The sequence below is a fragment of the Pteropus vampyrus genome, unplaced genomic scaffold (assembly GCF_000151845.1).
Source record: "Pteropus vampyrus isolate Shadow unplaced genomic scaffold, Pvam_2.0 Scaffold24, whole genome shotgun sequence".
Lineage (NCBI taxonomy): Eukaryota > Metazoa > Chordata > Mammalia > Chiroptera > Pteropodidae > Pteropus > Pteropus vampyrus.
In genome coordinates, this window is record NW_011888805.1 from 12,624,481 (window position 1) to 12,645,822 (window position 21,342).

At 32.2% G+C, this 21,342-nt stretch overlaps 1 protein-coding gene across 5 annotated transcripts in view; it reads right to left on the minus strand.

Annotated features, from left to right (window-relative positions):
• EYA4 (EYA transcriptional coactivator and phosphatase 4) overlaps positions 1 to 21,342 on the minus strand; it is a 228,315-nt gene that overhangs the window by 110,890 nt on the left and 96,083 nt on the right. For all 5 annotated transcript variants that reach the window (XM_011356201.1, XM_011356198.1, XM_011356199.1 and 2 more), the window contains exon 2: positions 7,700 to 7,749. In XM_011356201.1, the coding sequence (XP_011354503.1) occupies positions 7,700 to 7,749 (50 nt within the window). The remainder of the gene's footprint in view (positions 1 to 7,699; positions 7,750 to 21,342) is intronic.

Here is a 21,342-nt window from a genome sequence, read left to right on the forward strand (position 1 = left end):
CTTTCCTACAATGTGTCAAGTACTGTGCTAGATATGTGAACAATCTAGAGTTCTCTTATTAATGGGAAAAATAAATAATTCTCCAAAATCTCAGTTATCTAGAACCCTTAAGAAATGATTATTAGAATTTAGTCAATTTTTCTGTGTGGCGAGATGTGATTCACTTTAAGCAATAGCATGTTTAAAACAGAATCATTTTGTACATAAATTATTCCAAAATGTGTTATGATGCCAAACACAATTTAACTTTTACTGAGAGAATCAAAGTAATCAACACTAATGAGAGTCTTTACACTGTGGTAAGGTATGGCAATGCCCCCAGGGATCACATCACACAGGGCTTGTGGCCTTAATGCTCAAACACTCACGTCACTAAACATTTTGCATTAGTACATTTACGTTTCGTTATTTTTCCATTTCCTTTTTATTCTAAGACTGTCACTTGTCAGTACTATCACTATTTCTATTTGTAATAGGGCAGTCATTTAAATTGGCCTAAAATGTGGCAGATACTTCTCTAAGTGTTTTCCATGTAGTCCTCCATTTAGTCCTTAAAATATGGGATAATAAAGGACATAGGATAACATAGTATTATCTCTATTTTACAGTGAGAAAATCTGGGGCACAGAGAAGTAGTTTGCACAAGGCCAAACAGCTGGGATTTGAACTCAGGCGGGCTACTGCACGAGCTCACTATGTCACATAAGCATGCCCGCATCCACCTTAATAAGCTATGAACCTGAAAACTTTAGAATTATGTGTAAGGTAAGAGAAAAAATGCTCTGAGACACAGCATCTGAAAGAAGCAACACGTGAGTTTGAGTGAATAGTGAATCAACTCTCTGACACACAGGTTTGTCATTAGGCCTTTTTCTTTCTCTGTATTTCACAAATACACCTGTGTGGGTAAACTGTTAGAAAACTCAGTTTGCCAAGTTTGCCTTGGAAATTAATTATAATTAAAATGAAAGCATTTTGCAATATAAACTTATATATTTTCCTCTAACTATTCTTATTTTGGGTACTTTCTTATTAGAAATTTAGATTTTTTAAAAAATTAGATTTTTCTAACTTAGAAAAATTATAGTTCAATTTTAGTTACATGATTTTTAAGAATATAAAGACAGTTATTGGCACAGTAAGCATGCCAGAAAGACATCAAGTATCAAGTGATAGAAATTCATAAACACATGAACAAAGAATCCATTCATCCATTGGCTTATTGAAAAGCAAATGAGAACGCTATGTAGGTTGTTAAGACAACTGAGATATGATGATTTAAATGTGAGATAACGAGCATAATCTCTGTACCTTTATGAATCAAATTTTTTGACTCCTTACTAAGCCCTAATCTATATTTATGACTAAAACTTTAAGAGCACTATTTACACGCGCACATGCATGCATACACACACACAAACACACACAAACAGCCTTCAAGCATCTGAGCTTTGCTGGTGAAGAAGCTTGAAGCCTTTCTGATCAGGAGTGAGTCCTGGTCTTGAAGGATGTGTGTGTGGTGTATCAGAGAGGTGTTCTTGGCTGGATCAACCCCATTTTGTAATAGTGATGGATGAGGTGCCTGTCAGAGGCTATTACCAATAAGTTGGAAAAAATTATTGGCAACTGAAATAATAGCTTTCTCTAGATTATTGCTATTTCAAATTTGAAATTCTGGGCTCATTCCATTTTGGCCACTGTCCTCCCTGCTGTTGCTTGAACATGCCAGGCAGACTTCCACCAAAGGGTCTGTGCATTGGCTCATCCCCAAGGGAATGCACTTCCCCCAGCCCTCTTCTTGGCTTACTCCCTCATTTCCTTCAAGTCTTTGCTTAAATACCATCTAATTTAAAATCACAACCTACTCTTACCCGATATTCCTCATCTTGTTTCATTCTCTAGTATTTATCATCTCTTAACATCCTCCATCATCATGTATTCTCCTGTTTTGCTCACTGAAATAATGCAGTCACTCAGACCACTGCCTGATACATAGTAGTTGCCCAATAAACAGTAACTTAAATGGCAAGAGTAAGTGTTCCGATAATTGCACTGCTGAAAAAATCAGTAAGATCCCTTTGTTTCACGACAAAGTAGAGTTGAGTCTTAATTCCTCAGGCCCTCTGGATAAAAGTCACTAAAAAATGCTACTTTATGCAATATGTTACTCTGACCAAATTAATTCAAAGCAGCTAAGTCTCCAGAAAGACTGTTTCATATTATTAACCATAAAGACTTCAGAGAAACTCAGTGTACTGTATAAGAGGCTGACCAGGAACATAGCCATTTTTTGGAATTCATCACTAATACATGTGAGGAAATCAAGCATTTTTCTCATCTTTAGAGAATAATGCAAGCTGTCAAAAAAAAAAAAAGAAAAAAAAAAAAGAGGCCAGGTCCCGCATACTGCCACACTGGCACCATGCTTATTTCAAGTGATGTCTATTATGCAATATATATATACATACACATATATATACATATATATATTTGTTCTCAAGACAAAAAAATATATATACAATGAAGTTATGCTGGCCAATAAAGATAAATTACCAGGAGTTCCCAATAAACTATAGGAAAAGGCTGATCAGGGACATATATGATAAGGCATTTAGGAAAAACTAATCTATGTTAGACACTGTTTTTTTTAATATTCAATTATCGCTAATAGCAGGAATTTATCAGATACTGTAAATAATTATCTGAGGAAATAAGCTCAAGATATTCCAGATAATGAGGACATAATTAATAGCAACACACAACATATCATTCACTTTTGTTCAGAATCCCAGCTGCTTCAACACCTGTAGGAATTTGTCAACATGCACTACAGAAGGCAAAATGGCTTCAGAAAACCTCCAGAGAATGCTAACCAAAATGATGAACAGACTAGAGAGGCATTCGCATGAAACTAGGCTTTGAAATGAGACAAAAATACTCTCAAAATTGGGGGAAAAAAGATAAAGCTATGATATGACTCAGGGTAACTAAATCATTTTATATAGAGATTGAATTATCAGGGTCTTTCTCTTCAAATCCTCAAAAATGAGAATTAAATCAGACTCTTAGAATATCTACTATTAATCACTTACCACTTTCAGGGGAAATATATCTTATAACTTGAAAAAGATAGTTTTAAACAACTAGAAGAACTTATATTATTACTTTGTATTGTGAATAGTAATTTTCTGGTTTCTTTAGTCCAAAAGATAGTATATGCTAGTAATATCACTAAGTCCAAGAAATGCTTATATAATCCCATAGACTGTACAGCTAGATTGTGTTACTTAGAGTACCTAATATTATTGGCACTACATTCTGAAATTTTCAAGTTTGAAGGCTTGCAATATGGTAGTAATCATTTTTGATGCTTCTTAGAATATTGGGATAGATGGATCTCTGATTTGACATAGTGAAATCTTATGTGTTTTTACAAAGAGGCCCTCAGCTTTCACTGGTATGAAAAAATATAGCACTTAATTTTTTGACAGATAATTATATATAGATAAAAATTTCAGAATTCTGGAAGCACTGCAATAATTATTTGACTAGCAAATAAATATGCATGACTTAATGTCGAATTTAACATTGTTAAATCATAACTATTTCCATAAGATGAATTAGCTACATTTTTAAAGTATTTACACATAGATGCTGAATAAACTTCCTGAGGCTCACTAAAATATTAGATATTAAACCGAGACTCATTCCAATGCTTCTTGAAAAGCTGGGGGGTCATTCTGCCTTTCTATTGATAATTTCAAAGTTAGGACAGACTAAGACAAGAACACATAGCACGTAGCCAAAGCTTTGCTGATTTCAGGCAACTAGTAAATTCTCAGCAAACCCAACTTCTTTAACCTATAAAGTGGGAAAGAGTCCACCCTCGCCATTACCCACGGAATCATTTTTCACTCTCCACATGGAAAAACTATCATTTTCACTCATACGCACCATACATACTTCCTATATTTTAATACGTTCCCTTGGATTTCCTTACTGTAATCTGCTGGTGGTACTGTGGCCAGGATGAGACGAAGCAATGACAAGGAAAAAAGTGATATAATCCCTAGAAGTCACTTCACAGCCAAGTTTCACCAAAATTATTGTTTCCATTCGCTCCGCAATTAACAGAATGAGTTTAAAACAAAACTGCCTGATTTCAGTTTTTTCCTATGTTCTTGACCTCGCCCTGATAAAAATGCTCCACTAGTTAGTGATTCCAAAGAAAAGGTAAAGAGTAACCAAATTTCACCAAAGACCACCAAAGAAATCATTCCAGTATCATGTGGACTATTTTAACATCTAGGCACCCTAAGATATTTGCCAAGAATGCAATTAAAGAACAAAATAAATTATTTTCTCACTTGCTATCAGAAATAAAAAAGACTGAAAGCAGAAGAGTTTTTTAAAATCTGAGACTCATAGAAACTTCTGCTATTAACTTCACTTGTTCAGGAGCTGCCTAGTATAGTAAAATTAAACAAGACCAATATATTTTTAGTGATGACTCAAATGAAGCACAAATCTACACTAATAAATTCAGCATGGCTGTAGAAAAAAATCAATATAAGATATTTCGGTTTATGTTTTAAGATTGTCTATCTAGTCACAGATAATTTTAGGCTACAGTAAAGTACAAAAAAATATATAGTTTAATTTTCTCATGTACTCATGTTATAGTTAACATTAGTTTTAGGAACAAAGGCCAGTGACATTATATTCAGGACATGGTAAACAACACAGGAAAGTAAAAAATAAAAAATAAAAAATAAGAAGTGTCAATTTTTTTCTATGAAGCACATTATATCCCTTTCCATATGACATCAAATTCAACAGTTTATGAATCTGAGAAAATACTGTCCCTAATGTCTGACTTTTAGTATATAGATAAACAATGTTATTCCTAAGAAGTCATTTTTACCTTACTTACATTGCATGGGTTTGTAAATTCTCTTTCTCAATCTACCAGTCACATCTGCAGGCAGCCCAAGCATTTCTTTCCAAAAGAGGAATGAAGGCCAAGCAGGACAAAGAATTTGCTGATACACTTATGTCACTCCAAGAATTTTCCTGACAAAATCTCCACACCCAATTTAATTACTTCCCTACTGTAAAAATGCTTTCCATCTGCATTCATTCTAACCTTTTCAAATCCAAAACCAACACACTATAAAGCTAGCTAAATAAATGAATGACATTAGCTTTAGGTTCAAAGTGAGGCAGCATTTTATAAGGCAGTGGTCTCCAACTCCCATACATTTCATGCTGATACAGCATTTCATTTGGAGCTCAGTTCTTTAGATTTGTTTAGAATTATCTAGCCCTAGGCTTTTAAATCTCAGTCTGAATCAATCTCTTTCTCTTTCTCTCATACATGCACACATGCACATGCATGGGAGGGAGGGAGGAAAGAGAGAGAGAGGGAATATATAAATGTCATTCTAAATGAGCAAAAAATAATGTAGCTATATATGTGTATGCTAAGGTAATGCTGCCTAGTATCTATAATAACAGCATTTTGGTGTGAGTCTTTTTATTAGGTTATAAAAACTAAACCTCAGTACATGCATGTAATATTTTTTTTTTGCCATTCCTTGATTCACTGACTATTCAGTAAGTTATTGTATACTTTTTTGTGCAGAATGTTCTTTAGCATATTTTTATTGTCTTCTTGGTATTCTGTCATTGCATTAACTAAGTGCCAGTTTTGGAACTCTAATATCTAATACCTGTGAATAAACAGAAAAATCCAAAAATAGTCACAATCTTTATGTCACTGACACTTAGAGCATGGGGATTGTCCTTTGCACCAGAAGTTAGAAGAGGAGACCAGCCACTGGGTAACCCAGAACAAATAAATGGTTCTAGGTCATTGTGAAGGTCTTTCTATCTTGGACTTTAATAAGGATTGTTTTGTTTATTTGTTTGTTTTTGACATTAGAAAAGCCTTAGAGTCCTTAGAAATTGATTTGTCTAATTTACCTGTTTATATTATAGATTAGGAAACTTTTAGAAGCAGTTAATCCACAGTAACCAGCTGCTGGTTTCCAGGAAGTAAGCTACTTTTCTACTAATATATATATCATATATTATATGGATATTGTTATTAATACGATTATTTTAAATTGTCTTTTTTAAATAATCATTATTTGCCTTAAATATAAAATTGTACTTTTAAGGCTAGATAAGCTGAAATTCGCTAGATAAAAGAGAATGAATTCTGCGTTTAAAAACACTGAGCTCTAAACTCTCTGTTTTTTTCTTTGACTTACTGATATCAGTTGTGAATACAATCAGTTTGGTGGCTTTCTGCTTGTTTAAAATCTATATAAGCATAACACTATCTGTCCAAAAATCCTGAGTGTCTTGAAGGGTAAAAATTTTTTAATGAAATATTAATAATAATGTTGATATTGTTCTGTTTTTCCTAGTAACCCTCAAGACCAGCAGTTTGAAAAAAAATTATCTAATTATTTAAATAACAAGTCATAGGTAGGTTACTCATAGAGGTCAATGAAATGATTAGGAAGGACATGACCACAAGAAACAGAAGTTGGGCCTTTCCTTCTCTCCATGCATCCTGGACTTACTCTGCTTTTTAGGAAAAAATTGAATGGTTAATCCATTTCCTAATGCACCAATAAGCTAAAACTATTTGGTTCTATTTTGATATCTGATTATAAAAAAAAGATCAAATGTCAAAAATTTTATAACACTGTATATTCTTGATGGTCCAAAAGAAAAGGCCATGTATAACCATTTTAATATGTATAGGAATATCACATTACACAAAACAAAGGAAGAGTTACACAAACTGTAAATGGACTGCACGAATATGTATTGCTGTCTAAAAAGAATATATGGCGGTCATTACCATTTTACCTAGATCTATACTGTTTTATTATACCAAGAAAATTACTACATACATCACAGGATGGAGCAAGTACAATAAAATAAACTAAGACCCATCTCACCATTAAATAAAAATTTCTTAATGCAATAAGTTAAGGTATATCATTAATATCATATTAAGAATATGTGTTTATTATGGTAATAGTATTTACAACACTTTCTTATCCATTTAAAATGAGGCCCTGGATTTTGAACTGAAAATGTGTAGGCCTGAAAAATATATGTTGGGCGTCTGATCCAACCACAAGCAAATGAAAATTCCTGTATGTTGTGGCCTGGCTATTTTAATTCATCATTTTTACAGGCTCCAAGCAACCAAAAAGAGAATGTCAAGTTAATTTATATTTTCTCAGTTTGATAGCATCTGTAAAATCTGGCAATGTTTGATTTAAAAGAAAAAGAAATATTGTAGCTTTTTTTTTTGGTAAACATGGATTTGAAAGTTATTTAGTTTGTGGCAAAATTCCATATGTGAATACATACATGATAAGAAGAGGTTAGAAAAATGAAGGTGAATATAAAATAATGAATGCTAACGGTAGATGTTTTCAAGTATTTCTAGAGATGTTTCTCCTATTCTTTAAAGCTGACTTTAATCATTGTCCTTTTTTATTAACATTATGATTAATGGCAACTTAGTTGGTATAATATACAGTTTCCATACAGACAAGTTCTTAAAGAAACCCAATGTTTCAAATCACAGTTGTATCTGGAATATAATATCTTACTATTGCTCTAAAATTGCAATTTTTCTTAGAAAGTCATGGCCTCTATTTTATTGTACCTGGAATTTTGAGCTTCTGAAACATCTGATTCTGTGCACGTTTTCTTTACCTGCAAGAAAAGAGTACTAGTTATTCTCATATGAAAACACAACTTTCTCACTCGAATTCACACATTTGTTAAACTTAAAGTGGGTACAGCTTTGCTCACCACAATCTATAAAGTACTCCCCACGCTTTACAGCGGCACTATGCAGTACTAAATAGTGTATTTCATTATTTTCCCATGAACAGCTGCCAAACGCACTTTCCTAGACTCCATTAGTATATAAAATGTTCAGCTAAAATAGCTTGGGACTAGCTTAACTAGGAACAAAGAAACCAAAGAACCAGGTTTCCCACTTAGGAACTAGAAAGCCATACTGTTCTCAATTCACTAAGAAATGTTTTTCCAATCGATATTGCTTCTGTCTCCTACTAAAACTCACAATAATAAACACCAGGTTCTGGGGACAAAGCATAGTGTTAGCTAAAACATTCATATATTAATTTTCATTTTCTCCATCCAGTGGCTGTATGTTTTATATATTTCTCAGCATATTAATTAAGTTTCAGCATTGCTCACAGACTTCTCACATTTATTTGCAGTATATTTTGCAGACCATATATCAACTTTGTGGTTTTTAACCCACAAAAGGTAAAGAATGAAAATAACTTTTGCTTCAAGGACATGTTATCCATTTCTGGACAATAGAGTGCAATACATTCTCTAAAATAAGGCAAAGCACAAATCCATTGCCTTTCATAATTTAACTGCAAACACAGATACTTACATTTGATTATTATGGTCTTAATGGTATATATATATATATGCAAAGTAGACTCAATTTCTAAAATCCCTTAGTTAATATGAAGCATTTACAAAATACATTTTCAAGTCCACTGCCATGGTCTATCTATGCAACCTACAGAATCCAAGATGTTTTAATTTCTAATAATGTAGCTTGAAAGTGAAAAATAAGTATACTGAATATATATCGTAGGTGTAAACTGTAATTCAAGCGGCATCACTTAAGAGTCATTTTTTAATTTTAAAGATACAGTATTGTCTTTCTAGCACACAAAGTAATTCTTTCCTCTTCCGACTCAGAAGAATGCTTAAAGTACAAACGCATACACGCAAAAATCTTATACTTTCAAAAATCTACATCTTTTGTTATCAATTCTAAGTCCAGGTATTTTTATAATCTGAGAAACCAATTATTTGCTTGATTAACTGTACTTTCTTTTACATCCTGTGTATACATTTATACAGTAAGAAAATAAAACTGATTGGCAAAGAAATTATCAGCCTATCCTATTTGTAACATCTTCTATGCTCTTAATATGAAACTCAGCACTGTGAGATGGAAGGGTGAAGAAATGTTTCCAAGAGTAATTAGTTAAAAATAAATACTATTCTTAAAATGTAAACATAAAATTCACTACAAAACCCACAAAAGTCTTATGGCCATTAATATTAGTCCAAGAAAAATAAAAACTAAAAAGGAAGGATACCAGAATAAAATCCTTCTTTCCCACCAGTTCTTTCCTATGAATCATCACCAGAAACTACATGAACTGCCCAATGAATATGTAGAAATCACCTCAAAGTGAATGCTACTTTCCTTAAACTGTGATGCTTGACTTTGGGACTGAATGAAGAAACTTCACAAGAACCAGTCAAGCTTCCTAGACAAAGCATCATTCTCCAAAAAATTACCAGAAAATTCTAATTATTTTAATTTTCTCTCAAGTAGTAATCATAACACATCTATTGATTACTTACTATCTAGTACCCACAGAGTCCCAGCTTTATAGTTAATAAGTATGTGATAAAATATCGAAGTAGATATAGCTATTCTTTCCGATATTGTTAGAACTATGTTATTCAAAATGATTCTTTTTAGAGGCTTCATTAATGTATTCTTGGTTAAATGAGGGAAGAATATTATTTAGGATACTATGACTACTACAGGAGAGGGATATACAGTGTTGGGGGTGTTCAGTGGACAATCTATCCCATCCAAAGGAAGATGGGGATGGCAACAAAGAAAGTGACTTCTGAACCAAGTTGTAAATTATATAGGCTTCAAAGACTAAATCTGGAGAAAGGGAGATATTTCAACATCATAGAGTTTGCCAGCTAAGGTCTTTATAACATGGTATGAAGACCTTATAAATGGTAAAGAATTTGGAATGTACTCTTTGGCCAATGAAGATCATTCAAGGGTTTTAAGAACAGACTGGGTAGAGATGGTATAGAAAAATAGTGTGGAAAGAGGACAAGGTGAGGACTAAAAGACAGATAAGAGCCTAATACAACAGAAGAGAAAGTAGAAATTCCATGAAAACAGAGATAGCATTGATCTCATACATCATTACATCCCTAGATTTACATAGGTGCTCCCCGCTATGGCCTCAAAGTTTATGTGCCCCTACAAGGCATATGTTGAAATCCTAACCCCCAAAGAATAGGAAGTGGGGCCTTTGGAAGGTGCTTAGATCATGAAGGTTGAGCCTTTCTGAATAGAAGTAATACTCTTGGAAAAGAGACCCCACAGAGCTCCCTAGCCCTTCTACCGCGTGAGGACACAGTGAGAAGGCCCTGGCTATGAACCAGAAAGCTTACCAGACACAACCATGATGGTGTCGTGATCTTGGACTTTCCAGCCCCCAGAACTATAAGAAAAAAATTTCCATTGTTTATGAACTACCTAATCTGTGGTATTTTGTTTCAATAGCCCGAACAGACTAAGTGAATCATTTAAATCATTGCTAAGAGATGTTAAAAACCTGAATTAAAACAGGAGCCAGGGGGAAAGAATTGAGAGGATGTTTTTGATGGATACTTCTGAGACAGAATTGATAGAATATTGTTTTTGATTGAGGCATAGGATAAAGTAGAATACGACCTGAACTTTTAATCCATCCTTGAAAAGAAATTTTTGTAATACCAAAGACAAAAAAAAAAAAATGTTAACTTATGATTTGATTGATTGATTGATTGATTTTTTGGCGAGGCAACCCTTGGTTGACCTCATAGATTGCAAGGACCTTGTCAGCTTACAATCCCTTATTTTTTATTTTTATTTTTTACACCTACAGCACCTGGTCTTCCTAGGTGGTCTCCCATCCAAGTACTAACCCGACCCTGCTTAGCTTCCGAGATCAGATGGGATCGATCGGGCTTGCTCAGGGTAGCATGGCCATAGACAACTTATGATTTTAACATACTTAAAAACCCTATCTTATTTCTGAATTGATGGATGAGAGTTAAATGAATTATTGAGAAAATTAAATGAATCATTAAGAAAGTTATATGTTTATATATGTATCTTGAACACGGAATTAGAAGCCAAATGGAAAGTTTTACCTAAATTTGAACACACCCTCCCATTTGAGAGATCAACAACACTCCATTAAATGGTGACTGCTAAAACATATATGCTATTGAAGAAAGAACAGTATTACAAAATACATAGAAACTTCTGTCTTCAATGATTACTAATTTAGTTTTGAATTTGTTTAGAATAAAGTTGAAACAAGCAGGCCAAGAAATGAGACAGAATTTCATGCCCTCAATTTAAATCCAAATCCTAGTTTTTATAAGACACACAAGGAGGTAGGCAAAAAATATACCAAGAGGGAAAAGAAGATTCGAATTAAATGAATTTAATTGGCTGCACTAATGTAAATTTTACCCTATTTAATGTTATGAAAACACATGCAACATCAAAGCAAGATGTAAGAATTAAAAGTTTAACTATTTTAAGAAAACTATTAGTATGCAATAAACATACAAATTTCAAAACACTGATTTTTTTGAATGAATGAATGAATAAATAATACCTAATTTTTTTTGCGTGTTTATCATATGTCAAGCAAAATGCTTAGGTGGATACTATTTTTCTTTCCAATTCACAGATAACAATATCTAGAACCAGAAAGATTAACTGGCAAGCAAGTTGTATAGTAAACTTTAAATCCAGATTTATGAGGACATTCTAACCAGTATATGTTAAGAACCTAAAATTCATATACATATAAACTAAAATGTTCAAAATAAAGATTAAAATATCTTAATATTTAAAAGTTCAGTTTTTCTTACATCATAATATAATTGCTGCCATTTATTAAGCAATTATTCTTTCCCACTCACTGTGCTGGACTATGTACCTATGTAATCTCATTTAATCTATGAAGACAGGCATGATGGATGAAATACTCCATTTACAAATGAGAATACTAAGGCGCAAAGAAAACTAAGGTCAAGCAGCTTGTCCAATATCCCACAGCTAGCACTAACAGGGATGGGATTAGAACTCAATGCTATATATCAATTCTTCCTCTCTTATGCTAGATTTGCCAGTTGCTTTTATTATGTTGTTTTAAAACTAAAATTTGAAACTAACATTCAATGGAATACTTTTTAAAGAAGAAGCGACTAGATACTTCTTATATCAACCATTAAACACATCTTTTAAATCAGACTACTAAAGTAACCAGGTTTTATCAAGCGCTAATCACATTTAAAGTCCACTTAAGCAAAGCAAAATGGAGTTTTGAAAAAAATATCCAAATAACTCTGGCATCCACCACCACTACTACCAACACCCTGACAACTTCAAAAAAAGGTCAAGTGTGAAAAATGAATTCTGTTTTTTGTTGTTTTATGTCTGGAATAGTAGCATCCACTCACTCAACAAGGCTTTACTGAATAGCTCGAGTCTACTAGGGACTATTCTAGGCATGGAGATGAACTAGACCTGAGAAGTCTAACAGAACAGCTACTAGCCAATGTGGCTAGTAGACCTTGAAATGTGGCTAGTCTAAACTGAGATGTACTGTAAGTGCAACAGGCATAGGAGATTTAGTATAAAGAAGAATGTAAAATATGTCGTTTTTTTATATTAAGAAATTAAATGATATTTTAGATCTACTGGGTTAAATAAAATAAATCCCCCTGTTTCTTTTTATTTTTCGAATGCAGCTACTAGAAAGTTTAAAATACATGCATGGCTTGCATCATATTTTAGTTGAATAGCACTGACCTAGACCAACAAAAACCTACTTGCATGGATCGTGCATTCTGGTGGAGGAAATATATCATTAATTCTTCAAGATTTTCAGTCTGTATGCATATGAGTAACAGATAGTGCACTTTTAAAATAAATTATAAAGAATGCAGGATTTAGTATTGAGAATAATGAATACTCTCAATGTCTGAAAAATACATGTTGAAGATATAATCTCTAAATGTTTTGCATTCAGGTATAATAATCGCCATAACATTTTTCAAATTTTCTAACTAAGAGGTGCTTTGAGCAGCTCATGATCTTTTGTATGAATCAACTTTTGTAAGAATTAAAACATAATTAACTCATGAAAAATCTGCAAAACAATGAGTTTCTTTTATCTTATCCTTCATCTTTTTAAAAAGCTGGAACTAATTATCCCAATTATTTTCTACTTAATTATGCTGTGTATAAATCTTGAAACATTAACGATGATAAAAAAATGTAAAGGATTGAATAATGGAAGAAGACATTTTAAAAAGACTTTTTTTATAACTTCATTTTGTTTTGACATGTACTCTAATGACTAAGTCTTAGAACATAGTACACAGTGCTAATAAAAGATCAATTCTGCAACTATAACTCCAAGATAAAAATTTGAAAAATGAAAGTTTGCTAATGTGATGAATAACTTATTATACATATTTATACAGGTGGTATTTAAGAAAATATTTCTTCACTGAATTGTGTAGAAAATATAATACAAATTAAATTTTAAAGCATTACTGTTTAAGGAAAGCAATATGTAAAAAGACATATAAAAATAAAATTTGTCCTCCAAATGTAAATTATATTGTAGATTATTGCATGCAACACTCTTTGTAAATACAGAAAGTGACAGAATTACTGTGAACAAAAACAATTTAGATTGTCACCTTTGGTAGGACTTTAAATGTGAATATTCTAAAATGGGATTCTGATTGAATCAACAATATTTATACAGATATGGTAGCATATCAATGCTTAGTTTCTGTATCAATGTACATTTAATAAAATGTATTTTATGACTGAGTTAGGTAAAATTACTGTAAATAATTGCTTCATAATGTAGAATGGGTTACTTTTAGGTTCTGATTTAGTAAAATTAAGAGATATCTTGAAATATCAATTGCTATGTGGCATTTTTTGCATTTTCACATACTTAGAAGGTGGTCATATTCGAATTTTAAATTACATAATGAACTAAAAAATATTTTCTTATAATTATTCCAGCTTTATTCTAGCAATGTAAATTATGCTCTCATTTAAAATAATTAGATGGCCCTTTCACACACTTAATTTTTTTTCATTTAATTGAACTAACTGATATTCAGAGTTTATGGGCTTCCCCAGATCATCCTGTTCTCTAGTCAGTAGTATTAAATAAATAAAAATTAAAATATTTCTTTTTCTATTTTACTTCAGAATGCATGTGACATAACTAAGAACATATAAAAGTAGGCTTATAAATTAATTTAAAAATTGAGTCAAAATAATAACAGCTGGAATATCCAACAAAACATATAATTTTTATGAACCTTTTGCCAAAAATTATTGTTTATTTACTTAGAGTAGTGACAAAAATATATGTTAATTTTCTAAATTTATAAGTTAATATTAGTCTAGAACCTAGCATAAGATATATGCTTTAATGAGATAACCTATAATTATGCGGGCAGTCAAGTAAATATAATTTATGTTGAGATCAGCATAGAATTGCTATGCTGCTAGTCTCAAATAGATAAAAATTTCAGGAGACACGATCTAAACTGGCTTCAACTAAAATATCTCCATATTTCTCAACAAGACTTGTTTTACATTTTTATACATACTATAATTCAGTTCTTGACTTCTAAAAAATGCATAAATTTAAAAAATCCTTGGAACACAAAGGTTGTCTCACATTTTCAAAATATGCCTTTGTTTTAATATTCCTAAACAAATTTGAGAGGCTTTTCAAAAAAATATATAAAATGCCATTTTGCTAAATAATGGTCAAAAATCTAAACTCCTAGAGATGGACTTTGTAAAAATCTAATTAACAGATAATCTAAAACTATTTTTATAAAGTGTCATTCTTCTTTAGAAATAAAAATTTTGTAGCTCTAAAAATCGTACATTGGTAAAATTCTTTTCATAGAGTTGAGAAAGTTTCTTTACTCCTCCCTTTTCTTAGTATATCCCTTTTCAACCAATTATCATTGTTTACCCAAGCTTCTCCCCCGACCAAACCAAATATCAGTTTCCAAAAGCCCAAGCTACAACTTATTTATTATAAAAGTGAGAGAATACTATTGCATAACTGGAACTCTGCATCTACTTCAGTTCAAAGAAAAAGTGACATAACCCTTCTTTAACTGTTATGCATAAATAAAGCACAAAGATACAATTGAATACTCCATTTTTAACTGCAAGAATGAGGAAACAAACACACTGTGAACAGTCGGAGAGAGAGTTAAATAAAAATCTACCACTGAAAACTTAAAGTAGAAATTATTCTTCCGCCTCTAGTATTGGACTGTCACGGGCAAGATCTTACTTAATTTCTGGCTGTTAATGCAGGGGCCTTCCAGGATCCAGGTTGGGGGAGGGAGGCTATACAAAATCACACACTGGGGAGAAATTATTTTTTAAATGTAAAAAATCCTATAGGCTATAACTCTTCATCAGCTACAACTGTCACTACAGCATTCACATTATTTGAAAGTTCATTGAAAGGTTGGATATATTTAAAAAGCAACTCATAACAATGACTCAGGGAAACAAAGCATAATTATTAATGTATAGTATATACCTATTAAATCAAATGTCAAACCACATAAGCTTTTCAAATTCCGAAGCATATTTTCTCCTTAATTATGCCATAGTCCTTTGTCACCTGCCATAAACTCCACATATACTATATGAAATATTCAGGAAATTTTCAAACTCTTTCTAATGGTATGTTTTTTCATTATTACCCAAAAGGGACTATATCAAAGGTAACACAGTACTTAAAACGCCACAAAAGGAACCATAAGATGCCTTAACATATCATGTTACAGCTCATATGAAAGTCCCCCACTCACCCCAGGTTTAGAAATGAGACGAAATTGTTCAGCTGTAATACTCTGCATAAATATGATAGATAAGTGTTAAAAGTATTTTTTTTCTTTACAAATGTGCACTATAAACACCTAAGAGATATTTATCCATATAGCTTGGTCTCCTTTACATTTTTTGTTGACATGTTTCTTTGCAGTCCTAGGTGTCATAAGAAAGACAGTAGTATTAAAATAACAAAAAAGCAAAATGGAATATTCAATTCTAAACCAAGGTCTAGTATTTAATGAGCATAATGTTAATTTGGTAGAATCCACTGCAATTAAATTGAAATTGATAATTCTATTGTACATTTTCTCACTGAACTTAGAGAGGATAATTCCACCAGTATTAAACATCAAATCTTTAGTTTTAGATTTACCTCCATTCAAGTGAAGATTTATGAATTCATACAAATAATGCTTTAAAATAATCTTAAGAATTAACCTTATTTCCCTAGATAAATTTTGCTTTTTTTTTTTTTTTTTCGGTAACATCTTCTATATCTTTCTGGGTTTCCCCCCATCCCCTCTTTTTTTTAGATATTGGAATGCTTTGGCCACAAGGTTACGAAAAACCTCCCCATTTATCATGACCTGCCAAGCACAACAGGCCCCCAGACAACACAGCTCTCCACTACTTAACAAATTCAGCTCATCTTAGTCATGAAACTTCAAAAGAATTTGGCCACAGGCATAGAGATTAGCTATCATTTGTTTTAAAGCATAAATATCAATCATTGTGTAACCTAGTCTAGTGCATCTAACATCATTTGTCTACTAGGTATAACTGATAACTAACCTTTTCAATTTGAATAACAATATAGTGATAGTCTGGTTTATTAATATATAATTGTTGAATTTATATGTAATACTTTTAGTAAAAGTGTCTGTTAAAACCTCTCTTAGGTTTGAATATATATGTATATTTTAAAAGATATTTTCAACAAGTATATAAAAACTTGTTATTAGGAATGTGACCAAAGGTATCACAATTATTCATAAGGAAAATTGAGAAATTCTTGAAATTTAAAAATAAATTGATGACTAAAATGTAAAGAATAAAATACTAAAGGCAATTTTAAATTGAACAGCATGATTCAACATATATCTATAAATTAATCTGAAAATTAACTTATGTATGATGTAAATATTTCTAGCACAGCATGTGGATAAAAGAAGTATATAATGACATCTATATTTTAAATTTTATATATTTTAAGTTCTTGATCTTATATTAGAATAGCATCTTTTATAAAGAGAAAATTCTGGGGAATTGGCATCAAATTTTTTGATTTAAAAAATAAAACTAGATACAAGAAGAAAAATATCTCTAGTGGAGTGTGTTGCCTTTTAATCTGATATTTTTACAATATTGTAGCAACATTTTTGAGTTGAAAAATCTATTCTAAAGTAGTTTTATATTAAATCCATCTTGCATAACCAGTTATAAAAAGCTTATAAATCACCTTTCTTCAGGTTTTAATTTTAAAATGAAATTCTTCTTTAGCAGAGTTAATAAAACACAGATTGTAGCACAGTTACATACTAAAAAACACAAATTATGAGACTTCTGTTTGAGTAGATTTTCTATCAAACTGAAGTAACATTTTGAATCACCTACAAACTAAGGGCATAAGACAAAACAGCTCCATGTGAAGCACATTTCACACATACAAATATGTGGTAAGTAGAAATAGTCCCACTATGTAAGTTCTAGGAAAAACTATATAATTTATTACAAGTATTTTAAAATGCAGAGCTGGTTTCTTAGATTGAAGTGAAATTTATTCAAGTAATTTCACAATTTTTACAGTCCTAAATATTTGTCTATCATAAAAAATGAAGTACCCTCTGCAATCTCAATGTAAAATGTATCCACACGGTGGTTAAACTCAAGGGTTAAAGAGTAAAGGAATTATAGATCAGGTCTATCTGTAGTGAAGGACTCATCCTAGATAAACCTAATAAATAATTGAGATATACTTACGATTTTTTCCTCTTTGACCTCAATTAAAATAGCTTTCTGAGAGAGGATTCTAAGGACAACTTATCTTGGTTTCCTCAATACACACTTATGAAGTCATCTGGCTTTTGTATTTCTCTAACAGCTGCATTACCTTCAAAATTGGCTTGCACCATTTCCCCAAAGCAAAATGTGAGAGTGACCCCGAACACACACAATCACCCTCCTTCTGCGGGTGGCTGTGAGCTCAAAAAGTCAGATCATACAATTTCGAAAATTCTAACAGTAATTATAAAGAACTAGGAGGAGGAAAGAGAAAAATCAAAGTAGAGATTAAAAAAAAACGATCTCTTTCTCTCCCTCTCTCTCTCTCTTCCTCTCTTTCTCTCCCTCCTTCCCTTCCTCTTCCTAAGAAATTATAACACAAAGCATTATATGGTTATTGGTATATACTTTTGTTGCCATTTTTGATGTGATATTTTAGTAGCTTAGGAAACTTTTGGCCAAAAAAACCCAAACACACAAAAAGGAAAATAAAGCAGTGTAACATCATTATTCAATTACACGGGATTCAGAAAATAGTAACTGCAGCTAAGAAAAGGAGCAGGAAACTGGATAGCGCTGACTGATGCTCAGTAGACCCTGGAAACCAAACTGGAAAACGTATTGGCTGTGATATTTCATCCCCCCTTTCTTCAAACAGGTTCTCTAAACAATCTAACTCTGGCAGTAAATCAGTTTTCACAGACATTTAGAATTAGAGGATATTTTCTCCTTCTGAATTGTGTTTTTCTCACAAGAATAAAGCAATGATATGAATAGAGCAAAGCTTTCCTCGGTTATCTTGAATGAGAGAAATGTTTAAGATACTGTAATTATTGTGACAATTCACCCACATCTTAGCCCTCTGATGCAGCAAAACAGCAATTCACATTCTTTCTTCATGAGATTCAAAAATATAAAAATGTATTTAAGCCATTTATACCATAATTACCAAAGGCTTTTATTTCAAGTGTTTAAATCAAAGCACATGTTCAAGTGTACATCCAAATGACAGTAAAACTAACTAGAAACAAAATTTTTTTAAAGAAGTTAAAATTAAACTTGTTCTTACTATTATAGTTTTAGAAAAAAATAAAGTTCTATATATAGAAGGAAATAATTCTCTTAAAAATATAAAACATCATTGAGATGACTATATTTGAAATCTAATAAAAAACCCAAATTTGCTGCAAAATTTTAAAACAAAAATTATCCAAAAAAAAAGCCTTTCATTTAAATAGCTGGTATTAATTTTTATAATCTTGTAGTGTGAGAAAACGCCTCAAAGTCAACTATTAAAGTCAACTATATGAGAAAACACCTCAGTCAACTATTAAAGTTTTCTAATGAAATGTAATCTATTAATTATCTATTATTACATCACCTGCATTTCTCCAAGCATTAACATTATTTAACTCTAGTAGCTGAATTTTATGAAGTAAAGACAAAATGTATTTACAAGTTTCATCATGGGCAGATTAGAGATTTTCTCTATATTGATTTATATGCTCAACGTTTATGTGCACATTTCTTCTATCATCCTTGTGCTAAAACTGAGAAAAATCCATACAACTTATTTCAAGTAACAGTTTTCTCTTAGCTAGAACTGTCTATTTTTAAAAGTACGACTTATCACGTAACATAATAACAATTATAATGCTTCAACCAAAAGCTAAATACAACTTACCTCATTCAAAGTCCAAAAACCTGAAACTAATTCCAGTTTTATTTGGAAGTTGTATGTGTGCGTTTGTGTGAAGTTCAACAGCCAATAAATTCCACTCTCCAGTGTGAGTAGATGAAACCCGGTTAGAGAATTACGGAATACTCCGAGAGTTTTTTTGTCTCTAACCAACATCCAGGTAGCCTTAAAAACACCTTGCTCTGACAAGAACCTCCTCACTCCAGAAGCAGTGCAGTTATTTAGGTTAACGAGGAGGAGACCTGGAGAGTAAACACTCTTGGCTCCAACCAATGGCTTTCCACGCCCTTCTGTTTATAGTAAGACGACTTGCCATCAGAGGTCACCCCCATCAACAGCTCCTGTCTTTCACTGGAATCTAAGGTACAGCGTTTATCCTGATTCACAGGCTGTCAGCCTGCTGTCCCGCTGACACATTCACAACCACTGGTGTAGCTACTCAGAGTTAAATCCTTGCATGAAATGTTCTAACAGCAAATTTTACTTTAATTGCTTTTAAAGCAAAACATTTCTGTAGAAGAAAACTCTCATGCTGAGTTAAGGACTGGTACTCATTTAAATAAGGATATAAGAAGGATCACTTAAAGTCCACAACCAACATTTTATGCTTTTTGTTTGTTCATTTTTTTTTTTTATGAGGGAGAAGGCCTGTAAGAGTTTACTTTCATTATTATATCTCTCCATTAAGTACAAAATTTTCTTCTTCCTCTAAGCACATGTGCATATGCTGACAAAGTGGCATTGTTGTTATGTATTTTTACTTGAGATAGAGAAAGGGATGAACACACACAATTAGAAATGCTCACCCAGCAGTTATCAGTATCATTTTATATAAAATCTTTTCTAAAATGAAGCCTTTTATGTTTACAAAAGAAAAGATATGTTACATTCTAATGAAACGAAAAGTAAACAAGAGCTAAATGTATGAGGAAGAATAACGCATAGAAGTCTATTCTCTGGCATCGAGGTTCCTTTTTTTTCTAATGGTTTATTTAAAAAGAATCATTTTCATTAGAGAAAAATATATGATGCAACTTTAAAAATGTGTCTCTGAGATCTCAAAAGAAAAACTAAGATCATTTCACAAGTTCTTCCTACAATATTTCAATTTAGCATTTACAGGCATTATGGGAATTACTGCCTCCAAATTGTCTACATAATTCTGGGAAGACTTTTATTTTCTTTCATTTTTCTTGGTCTTTACAGTGTGGCCCTAAATGATACAGGGAGGCAAAGGTTTAAACGAAAGACCTACAGAGCCAAGGAGTAAATACCTCATTCTGAGTAGTTTGTAGCACAAGTGTTTCTTGAAGTCGTTTTCATTTTCAAGAGAGGAACTGAGTGAAAAGCCATTACCTGTTTCAGGTTTAGGCAGCGCTACAGAAAGCTCAGGGCCCTTAAGAATGAAAGACAACTGCTATTGCTGCTGTTGCTGCTGCTGCTGCTGCGAAACTGGATAAGATCGAACATTCTACCTGCAGAACATGTTCAGCTCAGGTTTTGATGTCACTACAATACAGCTGCCTCGCTCTATTAGACTTAATAAAATGTGCTGATTAATTATTTTAGAGATGCTGTTTTAACAGATTCAGTTCTTGTTCCTATTATGGTTAGAATCACTCTAATATCTCCTTTGCAGCCAAATCTCCTCAGGCAGCTAGAGCTCTTGAGTATTGTGGTATAAAATAGTTTGTAAATTCAACAGAATTTACAACAGCTTCTGAAATGGCTACTTTCTTAAAGGATTATAAGTCATCCAATATTTTCTAAAGTCTTAAGAGCTCAAGAAACATTCATTAAAGCAACATCTATGTCTGTT